Raw genomic sequence first — 24,775 nt, 5'->3', positions numbered from 1 at the left:
CTGGATAGGCACCTGGCTGGGGTCATTTGACCCCAGCACTCTTGCTGCCTAGGGCAGGGGGTCAGACTCAATGATCTGTTGAGGTCCCTTCTGACCCTAGCATTTATGAATCTATGATACCTGGAATTATCCCACACCTTGATCCTCCAGCAACTGGAGAAATAATTCTGAGTGCATCTTACCTCTTTAATGAGCAATGTATCTTGCCCACTATTGCTACCTAATAAGAGGCATATGTATCAATTAATATGAGCCCCATTTATCTTACTGCATGGATATTCTTCCACCAACTCCTTATAGGGAATCCCAATACTGCACAGATTCCAGCCTTCTCTGTAATGCCCACTGGCTAATAACATTGTTGCAATCTTATTAATCTAAGAAGAAAAACCACCATTCTGTGTAGTTATCAGATTGGAATTCTGCCTATCTGAAGGAGTATCTGGAGACATGTTCCTTTTCCTCACGTGTGACAGCATTACTAACTAGCATTTTTCAAGGCAAAGATTTTCTACTTTATTTTCTTCTAGTGGCTGGGGGCCGCACACAGCAGGGGCCTCACCAGCACAGCCTAAGCCAAGTCCCTGTCCACCCCCCCACCCTTATCTCCCTGATTGCAAGCTCCCCCAGCACAGTGTGGTGGGTGGTTCTCCACTTCCCACAGTGCAGGTGGCTTCCTCCATCAATGCACTGCATTGGTGAGCAAGAAGCCCACCAGCTTCCTTGGCTGCAGGCTCCCCCATCACTTCAGGCTGCACTGAAATGTACTGCCATGCCCCATCTCTGCCCTGCTAGAGACAGAAGTTGCACATAAACCAGCATAAGTAATCAGAAACCAGTTCAAATCTGTAATACAACAGAAGTTCAGTGCACATAAACTGCTTTCAAAATACCAAAACCGGTTTGAGATAAACCAGGATGGATGTAGTATCAGACTTCACCAATTCAGGTTAAATCACTTTTACTAAACTTCTGTCTCAGACCCCCTCCAGATTCAAGTTAACTCTGTCCCCCAGAATTGCAGGATGCTTTGTACCTCCCCCACAACCTTGCCTCGCAAGGTGGGCAGGCTAGCTTTGGCCCAAGATATCTGCTCCAGCCAAGCACGTGTCTGCTCTAGCAGTCCCTGGCTTCTGGCCTGGGCCACTGAAGGCATGTGGCTGCATTTCCAGAATAAAAAGTGAATGTGTGTTCATTTGCTTATTGGTTCATTCTACACAGCCTTAGAAGACTGACTTCAGGCAGCCTCATGCTTTTTGACTGTCTGTACTTAGCCCTGAAGTGAGAGCAGGAAATGAAAGCCACAAAATGCAGGGGGAAGCTGGAGACCCTAGTCACAGCAGCAGCCACAGAAATGAGGGGGGGCAGTAGCCAAGGAGAAGCTGAAGAGGAGAGGGGAGGAGGGTACAAAACTTTACTTTCTGGGCTTCCAGTTGGGTAGCCATGCATTAAGTGAAGAAAAAAACTAAATAGGATGTTTTAGTTTCCTTTTTCATACACATTTCTAAATATAATCAGAAAAAAAATAAAATGGAACTAGTGCACCATATTAGTCATGTATTTAAAAATGCATGCAAATGATATATGTCCCCATAATGAGAAAATTTAATGGAATTGTACATAATCTAGGCAGAACAGTTTGGAGAGAAGGTGAGCAGCCCTCAGTGGTGAAGGAACAGGTTAAGAACTACTTAGAACAGCTGGATCTATACAGTATAAGTCCATGGGGCCAGATGGGATGCACCCAAGGGTGCTGAGGGAATTGGCTGATGTGACTGCAGAGTCATTGGCCATCATCTTTGAAAATTCATGCCGATCAGGAAAGCTCCCGGATGATTGGAAAAGGGCAAACATTGTGCCTATATTTAAAAAAGAGAAAAAAGTAGGATCCAGGGAACTACAGACCAGTCAGCCTCACCTCAGTCCCTGGAAAAATCATGGAGCAGATCCTCAAGGAATCCATGTATAAGCACTTGGAGGAGAAAAGGGTGATTAGGAGCAGTCAGCATGGATTCACCATAGGCAGGTCATGCCTGACCAACCTGATTGCTTTCTATGACGTAACAGCCTCTGTGGATGTGGGGAGACCGATGGATGTGGTGTACCTCGGCTTTAGCAAGGTTTTTGATACGGTCTTCCACAACATTCTCACAGACAAGTTAAGTAAGTATGGGTTGGATGAATGGCCTGTAAGGAGGATAGAAAACTGGCTGGAGAATCAGGTTCAGATAAACCAATGGCTCAATGTCTAGTTGGCAGCCAGTATCAAGTAGAGTGCCCCAGAGGTCAGTCCTGGGGTCAATTTTGTTCAATATCTTCATCAACGATCTGGAAGATGGCATAGAGCGCACTCTCAGCAACTTTGCAGATGACACTAGGCTGGGGGGAGTAGCAGATATGCTGGAGAGTAGGATTCAGAGTGACTTAGACAAACTGGAGGATTGGGCCAAAAGGAATCTCATGAGGTTCAACAAGGACAAGTACAAAGTCCTGCACTTAGGATGGAATGATCCCATGCACTGGTACAGGCTGGGGGCTGACTGCCTGGGCAGTAGCTCTGAAGAAAAGGATGTGGGGGTCACAGTGGACAAGCTGAATATGTGCCAGCAGTGTGCCTTTGTTGCCAAAAAGGCTAATGGCATACTAGGCTGCATTGGTAGGAGTGTTGCCAGCAGGTCAATTGTAGTGATTATTCCCCTCTGCTCAGCACTGGTGAGGCTGCATCTGGAGTACTGTGTTCAGTTTTGGGCCCCTTGCTACAAAAAGGATGTGAAAAAATTGGACAGTCCAGCAGAGTGTGACAAAAATGGTACGGAGGCTGGGGGACATGACTTGTGAAGAAAGACTGGGGGAACTAGGCTTGTTTAGAAGAGGAGACTGAGAGGAAACTTAACAGCAGTCTTCGACTACCTGAAGGAGGGGTTTGAAAGAGGATGGACCTAAGCTATTCTCAGTAGTGACAGATGACTGAACAAGGAGCAATGGTCTCAAGTTGCAGCAAGAGAAGTTCAGGATCGATATTAGGAAGAATTTTCTCACTAGGGTAGTAAAACACTGGAACAGATTATCCAGAGAGGTGGTAGAAGCTCCATCCTTGGGGGTTTTCAAAACCCAGCTAGACAAAACTTTGGCTGGGATGATCTAGTTGGGGCTAGTCCTGCTTTGAGCAGGAGCTTGGACTAGATGAGCTCCTGAGGTCCCTTCCAACCCCAACTTTCTACGATTCTATCTCTGCTACATAAGTTGCTCCACTTTTACTTTTAAAAAGACATTCATTTCCTCCTGTCTCTGTTTAAGTCAGTGCATGCTCTCAATAAATAAATAAATAAAATAGGGATGTTTCCCTCAGGTTTTGGAGGTCCTGAGGAGTTAAGCAGTTTTCAAAAAGTTTGGCGGGTATTTAAAATGCAGTAGTTCAGTGTAGCTGTCACTTATTAGATATCAGTAACTGTCAGCATCACGTTCAGCACCGTACATATCCCAGGCAAACCTGATACACAGAAAGCATGTCTACATGTGTCCCTGACTGCGTATTTGGTATTTTAGTCCTAAATGACTGAACAGTATCCACCGGTATTGTGCAGTGCTGGTGATACACAGTTACTTCTAGACACTATGTCACTGTAGCAATGGGCTACCGCAACGTAACTCATTGCTACAGCAATGTAGCTTTGGTGGGCACAAACCATGACACTGACACTACGTCACCGTAGCAATAAGCCACAATGCTGTAGGTCATCGCTACAACAACGTAGTGGCTCACGTAGATGCGCCCAGAGATGCTTTAAAAAAAAAAAAAACACACATGCCTTTAATCAGGGAAACCCTTGGTGGCCAACAGTTTTTTAGTCCTGGTCATAATAAACTTTCTTAATTATCTCTTTATTATCTGTACAAAGTGCAGGTTTCAAAATACTGAAGGAACTGAGCTCAATAAGGAATTCAAATGAGATTTCAAGGAAATATGCCCAGGGATAAGTTTTATTTTCTTGATATTAATATTTGATGATTGGCCTGTTGACGTGTGGCACAAAATGGAAAGTACAAAATGTTCTACAATACCACAGGGACCATTTCTACAGCAGCTAAGGAAATAGGAATATTGCTTCTTCTTGGAAATTCATCTAATTTGACAGAGTACAACAACATGATATTAAAGTGCTGACACAACAAGGCCACTGTTTTATGTACTGCCAGCCATTACTCCACTCTTCGATGAAGATTCACTAAAGCCTTCAGATGTTCCAATTGAAAGGAATCTCACTCAAGATGCAGTTTATTTCAAATATTTAACCAAGAAATAAAAATCTCCTTGAAAAAAAAAAGAGGAGGTTTTATTTCTAAGACTGAGATACCCAGCCATGGAAAATTTCCACCCAAAATTATCATCTTTAAGAAAACAGGAGGTTATAATGGGAAACCTTTTGCAAATCAAATAAGACAGCTCTATTCTTGGAGATATGTGACCCAAACCTTACATATATATATCACTTTTAATTTTGAAATTGTAACATGCCTTGGCTTTTTACTTCCTAACCTCACCTACAGAAAAAAAAAATATATATTACAAAATAATGCCTTAAAGTAGAATAACAGCATAGTTCTGGATGCTAATGTATTTTTCTAAACCCACAATTAACCTAAAGATTCTGTAAATCAGACAAACAGCAAGGACAAAGATGCAGACCAGGAACTTTCAGCCAACCTGATGATTTGAACATGCATGATAAAAATATCACATAGATTCCATCAACGAGCTTTGTGACATCTCTTCCTGTGTATGGACACATGATCACCATGATCACCATGTCACCTCTAGTTTATCAAACAGACTACAGGAAATCACTGTCTGATCTGCTTTCTCAAGGTTGACACAACAAGTGAGTATTGGTTTACAACCTAGTTAAACCTGGACCATAAACTAAAAATTAAATCACTTGCAGGACTTAATTCTTTCCTTTCACTGAATAAGATGTGCCAAAAAGAGTGGGAAATTTCTCCAGAAGTGTTATTATTGTTCAGTTCTTTTGAAAAATACAGGGGTTTTTTTTTTAACAACCTGGATAAATCAGATACTAATTTGCTAAATACAGCACATTCACAATTCCAATGTCACTGTCAGATCTGTAAGCAGTAAATTATTTAATGCAACCTGAATGGGAGGACTGCTGAGTAGAGTAAACTCCCACTTGAATCAGTGAATGTTTGAAGGTTAGGAGCAGAACCCCATAAGAGAATTAAGCCCTCCAACAGGACTACTCTCAAAGCAGCCATTTCCATTTATGTTTATCCCCTTATCTGCACAAGGATTTTTTGCAGAAAGGTGGGAGGGAGGGGAGGGGAATTTGGTTCTTCTGGGGTGTCTCTTGTTCAATCCTAAAATGCTATTTACAGACAAGAGTTTGAATTCTGAACACTTTCGGCTGTTTGTTAAATGACTGGAGGGAACTATTGTAGAAGGAGAGAGAAAGTTTCAACATCAACAACAACAAAGTATGTATGTATGTTTCTGTTGAAACAAGTACCTCTGGGCACTTTAACTATAATACACAATTCATCAAGAGCATTAGGGCTGTGCGAAGCTTCAGTCCCTGATTTGATTCGGCCCAATTTGGTGGCCAAATCTCCAAATCCGAATCAAATCAGGAGACCCTTTAATCTCTCTGAATTGAATCAGAACACCCTGAATCAATGCAGAGAGATTCAGAAAGATTCAGCGATTTGGATATAGACGCAGCTTTAAATGTTTTTTCTGCATACCTCAAGGTACCAGGTGGCTTGTGAATGCTGCAGTGGTGGGGCAGATGAAGCATCCCACAGGAGCACGGGAGGCTCCGCAGCAGGCTCAGCAGCACACCTGGAAGTGGACCAGAAGCACTTCCAGTCTACTTCCGGGTCTGCTGAGGAGCATGCGGGGGGGCTCCTCCGCATCCCCTCAGCATGGCGACTGGCGTCTCCTTGGTCTGGGGGGGCACCCAGGGTCCCCCCATGGCTGATCGCTGAGCCGGTGGGGCACAGGGCCCACAGCATGCTCAGTGGCAGACCTGGAAGTGGAATGAAAGTACTTCCAGTCCACTTCCAGGTTCGCCGCCAAACACATGGCGGGGGCCCCCTGCACCCCTGTGAGATGCTCCATCCACGAGTTACATCTGGTAACTCGAGGTATATAGAAGAAACATTTAAAGCTGCGTCTATGGCTGAATCTCTGATTCTCTGAATCAGCATCGAATTTTCAGATTCAGCCGAATCAAATCGGGGCAGTGATCGGAATCAACAAACTGAATCACTGTTCCTGATTCAAGCCAAATCCAAATCAAATACAGCCCATTTCGTACCTGCTGCCAATATCTTCTCTGAGCAAAAAATATAAGAAACTATACAATGAACAAAACTCTCTCCCTATGCCCCAAACAAGATCAATCAGGGCATATACTAGGCCTTTTTCAAGAGGCTACTTGCACATAATGCAAGTCCCAACTCTTTCATAGTAAAGTCAGTTTATAACAAGAGTTTAGAGTAGATTCTTGTTCCCTAGCTAAGGAGCCCTCGTCTCAAAATCTGTTTCACCTGCTGAGCATTTTCCTTCCCAAATTGTTTAAGTTAAAACTTCAGCTGTAAGGAGAAGACTCCACATTTTTTCCTCACATTGCTCTCATACTTTAAATATATTAACTGATATATACACAGATGTGTCAGGCATAGTTAGAATCTTAAACTTGTTTAGCTAACATGGATTGCATTTAATCATGATTACATTCCAGTTTTAATATAAAAATGAGAAACAAAACAAAGCTAAATGCTAATTCTATAGCCACATTTCCACTGCTTATTTGAATCTGAGAAACCTCTGTATGAATGAAGTACGTAAGAAAAAACATCTGCAGAAAGTCATTCTCTATACTTTTCATTCAAAAGCCTGAAGGTAGGGGATTGCTTCTCTTAATCCCCTTCTTCTGCTTGTCAGAAGGATTATGTTCAAATATCCTCAACATGTTGTAAGCATTGTTGGAAACTGTGTCTTCAAATAGAGGGTGCAGACAGAAGTGCAGCTACCTGCTGTAACTGAGAACGCTTTGCAGGAAGCGTTCTGAGTTATAATGATCACTTGGAACAAACAGAAGTTCACTGTTGGTTCCAGGGGAATAGGGGAATCTAGCTGCTGGCTCCCAGCCTACTACTGGTTTCCCCTAGCAATGGCCCTTCCTCCCTGCCAGCCTGTCCCTGTTTCATAATAGGAGGGGGAAAAGGGATCAGTTTGTTTTAGGGGTTCCCCAGCCAAATCTGAAGGGTGGGATTCCAGTTCATCCACCCCACCCTTCAGATTGAACTCCCTCTGCTCCCTTTCCCACCCTCCCATTCTGAAAACAGTGGCAGGCTGGCAGGCAGTGCAGGCAGAAGCATGCAATAAGGGGTCAAATTTTTACCCAATTAGACAGTTTTGAAGCTGTCTGCAGCTGTGCACTGTGTTTGGTCATGGCTATAAACTGCCTTCTGTGGCCAGATCACGTGAAAATTGTCACTTCAGTCTGTGCCCACAGGAGCAACTAAATAATTTTACGGTAAGCTTATCATTGTTTTAAAATATGTAGTAAGATTGTTATAGCAATGTTATTTTTATAGTTACGTTTAAAGCACATTCTTTTTGATGAAAAACCATGTAAAGGGATGAAGAATATTAAGTACTTAATCTTAAGGCAAAGCCAATTTCCGCATTTAACAATTGTAATCTTTTGTTCATTCCTTGTATAAGGAACAAAGCATCATTGGAATCATGCATGTAAGAAGAACAGAACATAGAAGGCTAAGCCCATCATTTGTCTCTTTAAGTATAAGGCATGCAGAGACAGGGGAGCAGCCAGCCTAGGGCTGCCTTCTCCCCCATCTCAAGGCATATTGCACCCCAGCTAGCTGAGGCACAGGGTGCCGCAGCGCAGGGGCTCCGCAGTGTGCGAGATGGGGGAGCCAGCAACGACATGCACAGTTTAACATGCAACACGTGAGGTTTGTAACCCAGCAAGAAGGCTTACAAAGCCACAAACTGAGTGTGTCTGCACAGCTGGATCCAGCCAATGGGTGCATCTACCCATGCCATTTAAGGTGACATGATAAACTCCAGTGCAAGCTTCCCAGGCATAGTATCTTCACATGTGTCCAGGATCACAGAAGTTTGAGCTGGGGTAGAGCAGCCCCAGGCTGACAGCAGGCTCAGGTGGGTCAGCCCTAAGCTTCAGGTGGAAGCTTTGGATCTGGCTAGGGCACGAGAATGAGGGGCTAGGTGGCAAGCAGCCCCTACATTTTAGCACCCTTGTGCCACAGCCAGCCCATAACAATTTACACATGCGTTTCAGTGCACATAATTAGTCTACCATATGTTTTACTATCCTACAGTGGAGTGAATTAATTCACTGTGCCCTAATATTGGCACACATGTAGATGGTGACAATTTACTGCGGAGCTAATTAGTCAACTCCGCAGTAAAGCGCGTGTGTAGATGCACCCAGTATAAGCAACTGAAACAAGCAAAATCCTAATCATACTGAAGTCAAACTTAAACCATTCAGTGATGGGGTGGGTCACAGCCTAAGTCATAATCTGGTTTATTATGTTCTGATGTTAATAAAAATAAACTTTCCAATGTTATCCATTAGTACTAAATCATAGACCCTCCAAATCCTCATATGTTGCTACAACAGCTTTCTGAGGCAGTAGGCCTTCCATTTGGCTTGTATGCAAGTGAGAAGATTAATATATATATCGATTATATTCCAGACTTAAGTAAAGATGTTGCTTTTATTGTCTCAATATCTTAGTTTTAGAAAAACTTACAGTTCCAAGATCAATAATGAAACAGTCGCCTTTGTTGAAGCTGGCCCAGCTGAGGGGAACTTCTGTGGCTCTTACTACGCGCCGGCCCTTGATATGCAGAAGTCTCTGTGCAGTCAGATCATTAGTGACCACATGTTTAAAGCCAGAAGCAACACCACCTGCCTAAATATAAAAAGAGCATTAAAAAAAACCAACACTTCGGTTAAAGCTTTTTTCCCCCTGTGAATCTGCTTTTTATGCACGACAACAACAAGTGAGAACCCAGACCTCAGACATGCATACAAGACACGCACAGAATATGCTTTGAGCTCATCAGTATTGACCTCAGATCACCAAGAGTATCATGCAGCCAGACCTTGCCTCTGCATTTCTATCAGCAAAAGGAAACCATTTAAATTCAGCTCCCCGGTGGTGTGGGACTACCCTTGGAGTCTGCCCTGACACTAGCAGCACACATCCCTAGAAAAGCCCTCTGAATAAGGAATGGAGAATGTGGCACCAACTGGTTTCTTCACCATTCTCTATAGCCATGTGGAGGTATCAAGTACAGCCTTATGGCAACCCAGACTGTCAGGGCAGAAGTCAACAGGGCAGTCTATATGGACTATACAGTATGAGCAAAAAAGGAAGGGCAATTTTAAAACAGTTCTTTGGGACTACGTCTAGACAGTTTACTGTCCCTGGTAGTGGCACCCAACATGATATGCTGCTCTATACACACCAACCTGGAGCACTGTAGATGCCTCTCTGTGGTAACTACCTATTACCTATCCCTTAATTAGCCTGTGGGCAGGCTAATTGACACTACAGACTCAGTTACTCTATCCCCAGTGGGGCAGTTACAGCTAGTTCAATTTCTGTTGCAGAAAAGCATGCATAGAGCAGGGCAGCTTGTTTGAGGGTTATGCTTTGGATACAGTAAGTCTGTGGTCTAGACATGGCATGGAGTAAACTCCTTGGGTGTTTATACATGTGCTCAGGGAGTGCATGGGTGAAGAGGGCACTTTAACTAAAGCACTCGGAGCATCATGTGTATCAGCATCCCCACACTGAAAAATGGCAGTGGGGATGCTTTAACTAAAGCTCATTGAACACTTTAGTTAAAGCGTCCCTGCCACCATTTTTCAGCATGGGGACGCTAGTTTGCTGGAATGCAGTAATTAATCGAGTAATTACAGTACGTGGGAGCTGCATTATGCCTAACATGGAGTTTCCATCTAGGAAACAATGTGACCAAGTGTATGCTACTACAAAGGAGCATTCATAAACTCTTTTCCTTGGAGCTTAGACTGACCTGGACCACATGCCTACATTCAACACTAAACACTTTACAAACTGTCCAAGAATCCATCTATACACTTCTTGATGAGGATGAAAAAAGAAGTAGGAGAATAGGTGGAACCTTGGTAACAACTCCTCCATTCCCTGAGGGTTTCATTTATTTATTTAATCAGGATAGGACAACCTAAGTACAATAACCTTTCGCACGGTTGTGTTACAAGCAGCACCACTGTGAATTTATACTGAAGCACACTTGCTTATAACACCTGATTCTTCAACTTCATATTAATGTTATATTTTCAGAGTGCAACATCTGAAAATGTGGTGGGTGACGCAGGTTGAAGATTTTAAGGTTTTGAAATGTTGAATAAAGTTTGATTATAATTTGTTTACAAGAGCTGGCTTAAAAAAAAAAAAAGCCCCAGCAAACATTTTTTTTATTAATCTAATCGGGAAGGACAACCAAAAAAGATTTTTTCAAGCCAAAAAAATAAATAAATAAATAAAGGAGGGGTATCGTCTACATTGTTCTTCTTTCTTATCTATGCCCATGCATAGGTTGCTACATGGAACCAAAAGCAGAAATACCCTGAAGCAAGAAGACCAAGCTTTGTTCCTCTGGTATTTACCACCCACCTATAAGCAGACACGAAAGAAAGTCTCAGGATTGTGAGATTGCAAAACTGGACTGTTAATCCTTAAGCAATCTCAAATTTTTGGGCAACTTCCTCCATTTATACCAGGCATGTGGACAAGCAGGAGGCACTTTTCTGGAAGGCTGGACAACCATGGTCGGTGGACTTTAAGCATGTAATGTGTTCTGAAAAATATTCCTTTCCATGCCTGTTCTTTGTCAATAAATCAAATAATACCTTAGGCTGAAAATACTGCAATTGTAATAAGTTCTGTTACTTGGAGAAAAGTATGAGGCCACGTAAACAAAGTAGAAGCAGATCATATATAGTTATTACTGCAGACCATGATATTTCTATAAAACAATTATAAAATTACAAGTAGAATCTGTTTTTGCAAAAGCCCTAAGCAGAGGAATAATAAGGCACCCAGCTGCCTGAGACCGCTGCAACATGGGAGCAGCAGAAACTTCCAGCTGGCATAACTGTGCATCTGTAGTAGCAGCTGGTGGTTTTCTTCCCCTTCCCTGCCCCCAGCCCCACCTTAAATCAGTGCCTGGGTCAGCTGCCTCAGTCACCCTGCCTTACTGGTTCTAAGACATTAAATGTGCCAATGGGATTGCATTTTATTAAATGCAGGTAGAAAGCAGAGTATTTTCTTTTGCTCAACAGGGGTTGTTTCTGCCTTTTGGAAAAAAAAATAAATAAAGGTGTTTTTGAAGGTGATCTACCTTGTACTTAATGCCTCCTTTGAAATATCCAACAAAATCAGTAGACTCATATCCTTGAATTTCTCTACTCTGCACAGGCTTCCCTCCTAGGTAGTCATCCATCTGAACAGCAAAGATGGCTGCAGCTGCACTTTCATCCTGAGTACATTCTTTTCCTGAAATTATAAGAAACTTATAATACATATAATATTATAAGAAAATTATAGTACACTTATTTAACAGTTCAACCTAACATGTTGCCTAATAGATTTGTGGTTTCTTAGGGCTACATTCAGTAGATTATACATTTGGTATATTCCAACATTTCCTTCCCATCAGAGTTTTGACCCTTCAGCAAAAGTGCTGAACATCCTTCAGGACCATGACTTAAGTATTCTCAGACCTGGCTTTCTATAGAATGAAACAGGAGATGTAGATATCTGATTATTTCCTGTCTTACCTTCCCTGAGTAATACAATTTGAGTTTAATGAAACAAATTATTTTATGTGAGAAGCTGCTTTCATTTTTGTTATACTATAATTATTATTTGTTTTGAGCTGGAGCATGGAAAACCCTAGGGAAGTCCAAGAGGCAAAAGACAGTGGTTACTTGGGATACTAATATCGAAGGCAGGATGGGAAAACCAGGTTTCCTGAACTGGAAGTACCAAGTTTCCATGTACAATAAATTCAGTGTGTCACAGAGCTGGGGTGGGTGTCAGGACAGAAACCCACATTTCCACCCCCCAGGCAAGCTGTGCATGGGTCTGGGGCCAGCCCAGCACTCAGACAGAGCAAACAAGCTTTGCCCAAGACGTATTGCAGCCCTGTGCGATGCCACCTGGGATGGCAGTGATTGTGCTCTAAGTTAACCCTCGATGGGCTCTGGCACAGATATTCGACTAAGTGCTGTAACAGAAAGTGCTTTAGGTTAGTACACATCCATCTAGGGTTAACTTACAGTGGGATTTGCCTTTTTAATGCAGTTTGTGCACCATGGATGTCTGGTCTGTTACGGCTGTAAAGCACTTTCTGCGTGCTTAAAGTGCATTAAGTGTAATCTAACCTTAGTGACTACAAGTGACTTGGTGTAGCTGTTTTTACCTGTGTATCAGAGTTTCCTTTGTATACTGTAATTAAATGGAGGGGTATTATCTTAACCAGTCTTCTAAAAGGCAGGATCATACACGTCCCTGGCTTTAAAAGAAATATTTTAGTTTAGTAGAAGAGCAACCCCCCAACTAGGGATCAGCCAGCCAGAAGCCAACTACGAGAAATTTAAAAAGTACAGTTTTCATGGGTTTTCCCACCTCACGTAGGATGGACTGGACAAGAGAAAGCTCAATCCCTGACAACTTGATCCTGAACAGCATAGCTCCCTTGGTTTCCAGATACCAGACCAGTTAGTGTGAGGTCATACATAAGACAAAGTTAAGGAGCCAGGGGCAGAATGGTAGTGAAACACTTTCATATATTAACAGCTTTTTATCTGAAGACAGGTACCTGTTTAAAATTACTGTTAAAGGTCTAATTAGAATTGTAAATCAGTCCATCAGGACTATATCTTATATCTTTATAGCATGCGATTATGACATAGGGTTCAGGGTCCAAGGAAACAGCCATTAGAGTAGCATTATAAAATATTTATACTGAATACCAACTAAAGTGCATGTCTGGAAAATGGGAACTCCATGTACATTTAAAAACCAAGGATATTAAATGCAACTGAGTCTTTTCATATACCAAATATAACAGCTGCTATGCAAAGATGATTGTTAGTGTGATATTACTTAAAGTCAGGTGAAAATCATTCTGGACATAGAGCAAGCTCTGTTGAAGTTTATGGGCCTAATTCTTCATATGTCTACCTCAGTGTAAGCCAAAAAGAGACTCAGGGCCAATTAATATATATTGGAGTTGATCTGGGCTCCTCGGGTACCTATACACACGGTTCTATACATTCTAATTAGAACATGTCAGAGAAGATTCGATTAATTAAGTCTGCTAGAGCATTCTAATTAGAATGCTCCAGCGCGCTGCAGTGTCACGTATTCAGTGGCTCGCATTTCAAAATAGCGGTGGGGGCACTTTAACTAAAACTTGTCCAACAAGCCAATTTGAAATGTGGGCCACTGAATACATGTGATGCTGTGGCATTTTAATTAAAGTGGCTGTCCAGGAGCTACTTTAATTAAAACACCGCTCCACCACCCCACCTCAGAGCAGGTGTGTAGACACCCCTTGTGTCCACTTGGGTAATTAATTTCTGGAGGGAGGAAATATATAAAAAACACCAAGCCTTTAGAATTAGAAAAAATCATGGACCAGCATGCTTGTGTGGTTTCAAAGACAGCATCACCAGCTAACATTTTCAGTACCTAAGAACCTAGAACACTGACGCCATCAGATCACTCAATCCTATTTGGCAGCACTGGCATGCAAAAAACTAAACCTAAACCCCATAAATAAAGCATCCAAAGAGCTTTTCCTTATGCTACAAGGGTGAACCAGAAGATACAGCTGGTAAATGGATGTAGGTATTAATGATGTTCTAAGGAGGCATGGTTTAAACAAGCCAATCCTTGCGGGCAAAGCACAAGCTGCTACCCTCAGCAATAAGCCAACCAATACTTGCTGAAATGAATGCCAAGAGACACAGAGAGATCTTCTCCAGCCTCAGGAGGATACTTTGGCTAGGGACAGAAATGACACATAAACCAGTATAAGTGATCAGAAACCGGTTGAAATGTGTAACACAACAAAAAGTTCAGTGCACATAAACCACTTACAAAATGGCTGAAACCGGTATAAGATAAACCTGGATGGATGTAGTTTCAGACTTCACTGATTGAGGTTAAATCACTTTATTGAAGTTCCGTCCCAGATGCCCCCAAGATTCAAGTTAATTTAGTCCCCCAGCATCCCCGGATACTTTGCACCTCCCCTGCATCCTCCCCTCAAAGTAGGCAGGCTATCCTTGGCCCAAGCTGTCTGCTCCACCCAAGCAAGAAGGCATGCTCTAGCAGCCCCTGGCTTCTGGCCTGGGCCACTGCAAGCATGTGGCTGCATTTCTGGGATCAAAAGAAAAACCTGTGAAGATTCAGCCTAGGGCTTTTTGACTGTCTTAACTTTTGGGTTATAGAGAGCAGATTGTATTAGCCCAGGCAAAGTACTCTGCTAATGCAGCTATACTACTTCCAGTAGTACAGCTGCGTTCTAGCTGGCTCATTTAGCAAATAATTTGGAAACTTCTGCACAGCTCTGCATTGTGCCTGGTGGACCTACTCTTATGAACACTAGCAAAACTTTTCTCCACTTCCTATTGCACCACAGGCTGCACAAAAAGGGACTGATCTAACCTATTACACAAGGTTGAAGTCTTCACAGCCACAGAGCAAAGACAGTTGTGCATACAAGTAGTTAGTTAATGCTGGTCCGTTTAATGCTCTTGCAGAGGAGAGTAAATTGTTATATGATCTGGCCCTGTGTGTGCTCTACAGGGGGCAAGTGGAGTTAGAAAAGTTAAATAATTGAGAAAGATCTCTCAAATTCTAAGCTCTTTTTTGTGTCACCAATGCCACATCTGTAAATTGTATCAGATTTTTGTTTAAAAATACTGTTTTTGAAGAGTGGAGAGAAGAGCCTTTTGGAATACTTCAGTCAACTGAAGTATGTACTTTCTGTCTTATGGCATCTGAGAGACTGGATACAAAGGAACTTTTTAAAACCAGATGCACATTTAAAAACTGCTGATTCTACTCTAGGCTACAAACAAGATGATCATCCAAGATCAAGGTTCTTTTTACACTATATCGATATAACAAAATGACAGTACCTGTCCTGAAATACTTTCAGTCTTACAATTATATCACAGAGAAAGCCTCACTCACTGTTCTGAAAGTACACCCTCTAAAGCTTTTACTTATGGTTCTCCCCACATAAGGAAACTAAGTTCAATGCATCATGGGAAGTATCATACTTCCAATATTTCTTTGGCCCTGCTATATTACTTAGCTTAATTATGGGATCAGGGAGGTTATTATACAAATGCAGAGATTTCATCCCTGGAGCCAATTACCAACTAAAGTGCATGACTGGAAAATGGGAACTCCATGAACATTTGAAAGCCAAGGATATTAAATGCAACGAAATACCAGACTGATTTTTGATCAAATAATGATCCTGAGAGTATAAGGAAGATGCACCAGTTACACACCTAAAAGAATTTACTGTACCATCAGAGCATCTGCAAATGCTTCTCATCATCCCATCTCCCTAGATAGCAAATCCCTGAGGCTTTGGAGGAAAGGGAAATAAATGTAGAAATCAACCCATGCATCAGGAGAAGACAATTCCTTCCTGACCCCTGGTTTAAACCTGCTACATGAGATCTGATTACAATCACTGTCCTCATGAAGAGCTGCAACAAGATAAAGGTAAAGCAAAGCAATCCTATTTTCTATATTCATCCTCTTTCTTCTCCATGAAAGGAAATGAACAGAGACTCATCTCTACAAATGCCAATGCCTGGGATGCTGGAAGGACAATCACAACCATCCAGATGGACTCCTACCCTAAGCTCCTACCCTAATGCCTTCTTCCAAACATTATGCAATATGAAGCTGGAACACTCATATTAAGAGCACTATACACCTGCCTCCTCCATAAGCACCCACTCTTCAGGATACCAATATTTTTTCTACCTGCTATGCCCTGTTAGTTTGTTCATTAATACAGAGATATTCTGAATAGAAAAAAATCTTAAGGGGCCTCACACTAATAGAAATTCAGTGGGATTTATGCACTTTGCTGTCATATAGGCCCTTGAAGATCTATCCATGTTCTTTTCCTAGCAGTATATACTTTGTCATTACCCTTTGGTGTGCTTTCACCTCCCCCACCTTGACTGACTTGCTTTATAGCAGGAAAAGTTTTCCTGAAGTATTTAATGTATTCCCTGAAGTAATCAAATGCACAACTCTAGCTTCCATTTGCACAAAGAACAAGGTCTATCTATACCACATGAAGCTATCCTTAGTATAAAGATATGAGCACATTTCACAGAGTGGCATGCCTTGGGCCAGTTGCAAAGAGAGCCTTTGTGTATTTGGTGAGAAGTATTTATTTGTTTTACATGTGCAAAGATATGGAAAACAAAGATTCCTCAATACTGTTTTTACAATATCACCATAAAGCAGGGAAATGTCAATGAATCTCTGCTTTGTGGAAAGCCAGAAGTTGCAAACATTGTTTTCTACACTTTTTAAAGTTTGAAAAGCAGAAAACAAGTGGTTAGTTCCTGTTTGAGTGTGGTTCTAATGGTAATTAGAATGCCAGTTCTTATTTTGATCATAAGCTCTGAAGAGGCTAGGGGTTTATTTTTGACTGTGAAACAGCTCCATACTTTGACCACTATACTAACAATAAAAGATAAAAGCAAAACATACAACATAGTGCCAAAGCTGATTAATTTCAGTGCCAAACCCTGATAATAGCATCCAATGCCTTTGGCATAAGTGAATATCTGTCAAAATATCCTCTTTTCTACCACATCTGAGTGCACTTCTGGCAATAAGGCAGATTTTGTCCAATCTTCCACCCATACAATGACTCTCATTTTCAACTGGAGAAAAATGAAACTGGGTGAGCCCAGTATAACCCTGCCAGGAATAATACTAGATCCACAACTCTGCTCCAGAATTGCTCCTCAACCCATCCCAAACACCTGTTGGAAAATCAGAGCAATGTTGGGATCCCTGGGAAATGAGGCTTCACATAGACTGCGATGTATTAGTAGATACCTGACAATGGGTATCACAATTAATTTTACTTTTCATAGCTACATGCAAAGACAGACCTTGGAATGGTGGGAGATAGGGGAAAAGACAAGCTAAAAACGTTTCTACAGCTGCATAAATAGCCTTAAAAAGTAAAATGACATTGGTGACTATGGGAAGTCTCAATCCCTTGAGATGTTTCCTTTTTCCCCCGCTTTAGGATTCTAACATTATACTAACTGTTTCCTGGAATCTATAGCTGACAAACATAAGCCTCAGTTGTTCTACTTAATTCAGGAAGAGCTTGTGCTCACCTAGAAGATCTGTTAGTATAGGGATGGAAGGAGAGAGGCTCTTTGCTTCCCTCTCCCTACACACTGTACCATTAAAATGGAAGTCTAGCTGTTCTGTCTACAAATAAATTCAAGATCCTGATACATGTTGGTGCAACAGCCCTGCAAACCCCCAAACCTTGGGATGGTTAAGTAAGGATTCTGGCACCAGTAAAAATCAACTGCAAAGCTTCCAATAACTTCAGTGGGCCAAGATTTACTTGTAGATTTTGGCCTTAACTCCCTCCCTTCCCCAACTACACTTTTAGTAGAAGTTCCTCTTATACAAACGCACTCTGGACCCCTCTGCATCCCAGCCCAAACATATCACAAATACCCTGGCTAGATCCTGCTTGGTTTTGGACCTAGATCCATTGCTAAAGTAGAGAACACGTTCAGTTCTTCCTGCAGCACCTTAAATTAATGATTCTCAAGCCGGATACTGCAACACCCTAGGTGCTTCGAGATCTTTTCAAGGGTACCAGCGGGTGCCATACAATATTAGTACTGTTAGCTGTGCAAACAAGAGAAACCCAGAAATTTCAAATGGGAATCCTTAACGTTAAAAACATGCTGACCTGTTGCAGTCCTGATTTCTTTGCAACAGAAAGCCTGCTCTATTATTTTTTCATGGAAACTAAGAGTGGGTGTTTTCTGAGCAGTACCTTGAGTCCAACAAGGGGTACCCCCGAGTCTAAAAAAAGCACTTTCTTAAACATTTGGACATAGTTACACTCAACACTACAAGAGCCTTCAGGTCTAGGATCTGGATCTGGCAGGTTTAGGCAAAAACCGCTAGATATTTACAGTTTAACTAAAACAAAAACTTACCCCAGTTCACTGTCCAAACCACAGATCTGACACCTGCACCTTGGTGGGTCCCTTAACTTTTGGCAACACCTCACCCTCTTTCAGCATCCAGACTAAATCTAACTTTTTTTTTTTACCCTGCTTCTTGCAAGCATACTCTTTAACTGACTGGGGGAGCCTGGCTTATTTAGTCTGGAGAAGGGAAGACTGAGGGGGGATTTAATAGCAGCCTTCAAATTCCTGAACAGCAGTTACAGAGAGGTTGGAGCTGGGCTGTTCTCAGTGGTGGCAGAGGACAGAAGCAACGATCTCAAGCTGCAGAAGGGAAGTTTAGGTTAGAGATCAGGGAAAACTTGGACTAGGAGGGTAGTAAAGCACTGGAGCAGGTTACCCAGAGAGGTGGCGGCCTCTCCACCCCGGGCGGGCTAGAAGACAAAGCTTTGGCTGGGGTGATGTAGTTGGGGCTGGCCCAGCTTTGAGGTGGGGGTTGGAGAAGACCTCCTGAGGTCCCTTCCAGCCCTCAGTGGAGGATCTCCAAGTGGGGCATGCCAGAGCATCGGGAAGTCCCCAGGAGCTGCCTGAGCCTCCGCCACAAGCACAGAGGGGCAATGTCTCCTCCGCTCCCCAGCCTCTTACCCAGCCAGAAGTGCAGCTTGTAGAAGGTGCCGTTGTTCCTCTTGACAGTGAAGAGCACCAGGTAGGCATCTCCCACGTAGAAGTTGCCATGCAGGCTCTCGGGCACCAGCACCAGCTCCAGCTTCTCGATCCTCCAGACCTGCAGCCCGCTCTTCTGGCCGGCGCTGGCAAACTCCTTGTGGTACAGCTCCTTGGCCATGGCAGGCAGACGGGGCGAGCAGACCGCCGGCGGGGCGCTGACAGGACAGGACAGGGCGGGCGCCGCAGATGCAACTGCAGAAGTAGCCGAGTCTCCCGCTTCCTCCCGCGCGGGAGCCCCTTCCCCCGGCCCGCCCCCCGCTCAGTCGCAGCCTTGATCCCCGCTCTGCGCGGCTCGGGTACGGACTGCCCGCAGCCCTCACCTGGCCGCTTGCCTCGAGAGGGGAGAGCCGGCCGGAGCCCCTCGGCGGGTCTTGGCGTGGAAGAGACTCTTGCAGCCCAGTGGCAATCATCAAAAGCCACTTTGCCCCCTCCCTCTTTGCACTTCCACAGCCCTGCGCGTTGCACATAGACGGGCTCCCGGTCCCCCCAGCCCAGCAGCCTCCCTCCCCCTCAAGAAGGGGGTTTGTGCCCAAAAGCTTGCACAGAACAATTTTTCACCCCCCCTCCCCCCCGCGCAAGTAGTTGGCCTAATAAAAGGTATCACATTTGCCCAAAGGACTGGAACGAGGAAGGCACATTTCAGGCAGCTGCCAAAACTGTTTTTAATTTTTCGATTTCCATCTCAGCCTAATGGCTCTTAAGGCAGACACGGTTCTTCGGGTGAATCTGATCTCTTTTTTTTATGAGACCAACTCAAAGAGCTGGAAAAATTCTTCTTAGCAAGCGTTCAGGTATAAATAAATAATGGCTCTTAAAGCACTTGGCAAGTCTCGTTAGAAGTGGACCTGACTCCTCCATCCTAAGCCACCTCCAAGAGCAACTCATGGCCGTACTAGTTTCTTCAGCCCAAACCCCAGAACCGGCTCATTTCTAAAATAAAGTATCAGTCAATCAGTAGGGCCTGCCTGGAGCCATCCTTTCTTCAGTCTAAAATTAGAAGAAAGTGAATTGTAAAGAAGCTGCTAGGAAAGCAAAATACAACTACCCAAAGTAACCCATTCATTATGGTGTTAATCTCCCTGTGCTGCCTACCTATATCATTTGCACAAATGAGTTGCTCACAAAAACAAACCATACCTGACTTCTTGGAATTATTGCCGTTTATGCTTGTTGCAGGGCTTGTGTTTACCAGAATCTGTATATCTGTTTCCAGAAGGCAACTATAATTCTCCCTAGCTCATTACTGTATTTCCTTGTTCCGTACTGCTGCTTCTGCGGCAGAGGCTCCTCAAGGAAACCCAAGAAAAACTCTCTCTCTCCCCCCTCCTCCCCCCACCAAGAGTCCGGAGTATTAGAGTTTTTTCCATAGACATTATAAGAGCAACACTTCATTTTAGGGTAAGGAAAACACCAAAAAGCAATTAGTCGAAACACAAAGCCTAGAGCCACAAAGCCTAGAGAGGAGGGGGTTTCTCCAACCCCCTCCTCTCTAGGCACCCAGTTCTTTTATAAAAACAAGCAATCCTTTATCTTTGTCACCCCAGCAGTTTTTTCCAGTAAAAAAAATTAAGGCAAGTTACAGTGACATGACTCAGTGGATAAAGGTTAATCTGGATTGATGAAATTTAAACCATCACTGTCTCAGAATAAATTCCTTATTTTCAGATCTAAAACCATCTTCCCATCAGTTCTTGCTCCATTTTCAGACTCATCATTTTTCCACTACATTCTTCTAGCAAGTTATTACAAGATAAAAAGTCTTACATATTGCTGGGCCAGGATTATATGAACTGTCTTTAAATCCAGCAGGCCTTCAATGCAGACATAGCCCTTTTACAATAGTGAGTCTCCCCCAAAGCTAATTACAAACAGAACCACACCCTAAAATACTTTTTTACCGTGATTCTTGTTCTTTCTTTTTTTCTAAACTCTCCCAACTACAAAATAGTTAGTAAGGAAAGGGAAACATATTATCATGCATTCTCCCACCATAAAAGCATTTGCCCCCAAATGTGTTGTTTTATTCTTAATCAAGAGAAAATAAAATGTTATCATATCTAAACTAAACCTTAGTATTGCTTTATCATACTTACAGCAAGACATTCCATTTCTGTAATCCTTTAGGGTATGGACACAGGCAAGCCTTGGTGCAGGTTATCCTGAGGTTATTTCAACACCCCCCCATAAATTAGCAACATCACTTGGTCCCTCATTATACCAGCCTTGATGACACGGACTGACAGAGCAAGATACAGTCTCTGCTTCATCTGGATTGTTTTTAAAAAAGACTTCACTTCAGTGTACACCTTGTGTCTGATCCTCTGCTATGTCCATGAGTAATTTCTTTGGCAATTTGGACCCACCATATACATTGTAGTAGACATTTTGTCCACTACAATAAGCACTGCTAGTTATTTGTACTTCGGGGCACATTTCTTTTCATTTGGTAAGTAAATCCACACTACATCTCCCCCAGTATAAAATGCTTTTCATTCACAATATATGTTCCACAGCAATTCCAAGCCATTTGAAATTATGCAGAAACAGAAAAAACTTTAGGGATTATTAGGCCAAGAAATTTAACCATTTTAAGTTTCAGTATGACATTCTTCAAGAAGTTTAACAATATTTCATTCATAGATAGTGTCAAGTTAGATTGTCCACTTTTGCCAATACCAACTCTTCCTTTAACTTCTACTCACTTAGGCCATGTAGGCTGATATACCCCTTTCTCACATGAGTTAACATTTGCCAGTACTGACAGTACTTAATGAATTTCTCATACCTAAATGGATTTAATATCTTTTTTAAAGTGGCAGGCTGCCACAATTGGATATGTGCTAATGGTTTTGCCCAACAGTGAAAAGCAAACCAGCCAAATCTAGTACTGATTTATAGCTCTTCTACTTATACAGTATGTGCAAAGAAGCTAGGAATGATTACTCTCAGATTTTCTAGCTCAGTGAAATTTCTCAGTGTATCTGAAATCAAACCTTACATCTTTCTATTCTAGCTCCTCTGCTTATTGAAACGTTTCAAATAAGTGGCAACTTTTACTTGCAGGTGCACCTTTGTGGCCCCATGGATGTCATGTGTTGTTTGCTGACTCTCTATTTATCCCTGCACAGCCCCACTCCCCCTCCCAAAAAACCCAAACTACACAATGAACAAGGTTAAATAGAAAATGTAATTAGAATTGTGTTAGTGTAAGAAGTTCACGGAACGACATGCACAATGACAGTACTCAGTGTAAGTGAGTGTCAGAATCTGGGTCTTGACTTTTTTCTGCACAAATTTGCTTCAGCAGGTTTAGATACCAGGTAATTAGTTAATTGTGCATCTATCTATTAATAGACGAACTAATATTTTCATTAATCCAAACACCAGGATGTTTATTTGAGCAGAGTTTATACTACAGTATAATTCTATTTCTTCCATTATTTTCGGTCTGATTTTTTGCTGTCTACCCTATTACTGTAAATACCTATCAGTAGACTATGACCTTTATTCATTATTTAGAGCATTTCTCCTTTCTTTTTGGATATAAAGATGACATTTTGGTACTTAATGCTAAAAGAAAGCTTTATCAGAAACTCTTAAAAAGGGGCAGTGTAGAACCACCCTAGGAGTACTAAAAGAAAAGAGCTGTATTGCACTTCCTGCTTTTCAGTCCCCAAGGGAATGATGGGTGTAGTAAATGGCTGGTAGCATTGACCTGGTGTGCTGAGAGGCACCAAGGATCCAGGTAGTCCTGCCTACATGTTCAATGTAGGATACAGTAATCACGAACAACCTGCTTACATTGACGCACCCAGACCTGGTGTCAGGGCATCCCACACAGGATATGAAGAGATGTCCCTGCACAAGTGCACAAGACAAACCCATAGACAACTTAAAATTATCAGACATCCAATTCAAAATATGGGCCAAAACCAGATCTGGGATAAACAGATAACTCCACTGAAATCAATGGCATTACACCAGCACTTGATTTGACTTTATGTAAATTGCCATTTTCTTTCCGTATGTTTTATTTTCCAAACCATATGTTGCATCCACAAAGGCCCCACTGATTCTTGAAATGCTGTTATTAATATTGCACTCTACATTTTATAGCTGTTACGATAGAAACAAATCTTGTCTTGTTGTAAAGTATAATATGCACAGGTACCCAAAGTGAACAAGACCTCCCAGTAACTTAAAGTTAGCATGTTTCCCAGTAGTACCTCAGTAGTGCCTAAGATTTTTCTTTATTTTATGCAATGGCTCAAATCAAAGTGAAAAATAGTAATATTTGAAGGATCAAAAAAACAAAACTGTGACAGAGTTCATTCAAGGGTTTACAGAGTTCCGGTTCTGTAGGGTTGACTTCTTTCACCACAAATTCTCTGTGCTCTACAGTCCAGTTTTAAACCACAAAGATTATATATGCTTCCATTTTCCTTTTAGTTTTGCATACTGGTTGGACCTGACAGTTTGTTTTATATTGAGTAAATATGTAAAAGGTATAACCTATGACAAAATACAAAAAGACATGCAGTCCAGTTACTCTCTGTTACTATGTTATGGGCATTAAAACAACTGGAGTTCATCCCAGAATTGATGAAGAATGCTTTGCATATGAATGCCTGCCTAAGTCTACCCAACCATGCAGTTAGTCCAATAAAAGGTATCCCCCACAACAGTCCTTTCCTCTTATGGAGTTACTCCAGACGTGCACCAAACTAGCTCAAAGAGAAGAACGAAATTCTCTTCTCCAATATCGTCCTCAAAGGCTTCACTGAAATAGTATAAATGAAAAGAGAATTTAACCACATATCTCTACATGTATTTTATTAGAGCTTTACAAACATAGCAAACAAAGTTTAAACTTGAAATCTTTTCCAGTTTTAGTGAGATTAACCACCACTAAGAAACGCTCTATTTGGCAATGTTGATGTTTGCCTGGGGAAAACATTTTTAGTGCTAGAACAGTGGTCTTTAACTTTTTAAGACTCAAGGCACTCCTGGATAGACCTGAGGCACCCCATGGAAATGCCAACTCTTCGTTTTCACTCTTTTTTTCCTACAGAAAAATAAGAGCAGCGTACTGTAAAACTCAGAATGACTGAAGTTGAGGATTTCTATTTGAAATCTCTGGGTTTATCTTGTAAATCATGTTGGTAAACCCTATGGATGTGTCCACACATGCAAGCATGTGCGCTTGCAGCAGCTCAAATAGAAGCAGTACAAATTTGAGCCAGGGCTTTTTGCTTCAGCACACATGCTCAGACATGCACTTTGTTGTGGAGCAAATCGTGCCATTTGGGGCAAAATAACCTGGCCTGGCTCCTACTGGATCTGCAGCCAGGGAGAGTTAGAACTCAGGGTCAGCACCTGTGCTGTCCCCAGCAGTATAAAAAGCTACCCTGTCCTGGCCCCATCAGTAGAAAAAGCTGCCTTGGCAAGTAGCTCAGGGCTACTTGCTCTCAGGAGCTTCTCGGGCCCAGTCAGTTGGTACCTGGGGACACTACACCTTGTGCCAGCTGGACTGCTGAAGCAGCCCTGAGAGTTCCCTGCACCCTTTACCCACTGTAGCAGTCTGGCAGTGGGGTGAAGGGCTGCTGCCTGGCTGTGACCTGCTGTGCACCTGTCAGACCCGGATGGGGACTGCACAGCCAGTAGAGGCACCTGCCCCCCTGGGCCAGCTG

General features: G+C 42.4%; 1 protein-coding gene across 2 annotated transcripts in view; it reads right to left on the bottom strand.

The window, feature by feature from the left end:
* SCIN (scinderin) overlaps positions 1 to 19,311 on the bottom strand; it is a 91,639-nt gene extending 72,328 nt beyond the window's left edge. The window contains exons 1-3 of one of the 2 annotated variants that reach the window (XM_006027777.2): positions 19,005 to 19,311; positions 11,471 to 11,625; positions 8,827 to 8,988 (exon numbers count right to left, since the gene is read on the bottom strand). In XM_006027777.2, coding sequence (XP_006027839.1) covers positions 8,827 to 8,988; positions 11,471 to 11,625; positions 19,005 to 19,203 — 516 coding nt within the window. In that variant the 5' untranslated portion in view covers positions 19,204 to 19,311. The remainder of the gene's footprint in view (positions 1 to 8,826; positions 8,989 to 11,470; positions 11,626 to 19,004) is intronic. The other variant, XM_025209085.1, reaches the window with a different exon arrangement.
* Positions 19,312 to 24,775: the final 5,464 nt, after the last annotated feature.

The sequence above is a fragment of the Alligator sinensis genome, unplaced genomic scaffold (assembly GCF_000455745.1).
Source record: "Alligator sinensis unplaced genomic scaffold, ASM45574v1 scaffold45_1, whole genome shotgun sequence".
Taxonomy (NCBI): Eukaryota; Metazoa; Chordata; order Crocodylia; family Alligatoridae; genus Alligator; species Alligator sinensis.
Note: the sequence above shows the minus strand (reverse complement) of the source record. Positions and strands in the feature narration are given on the sequence as shown.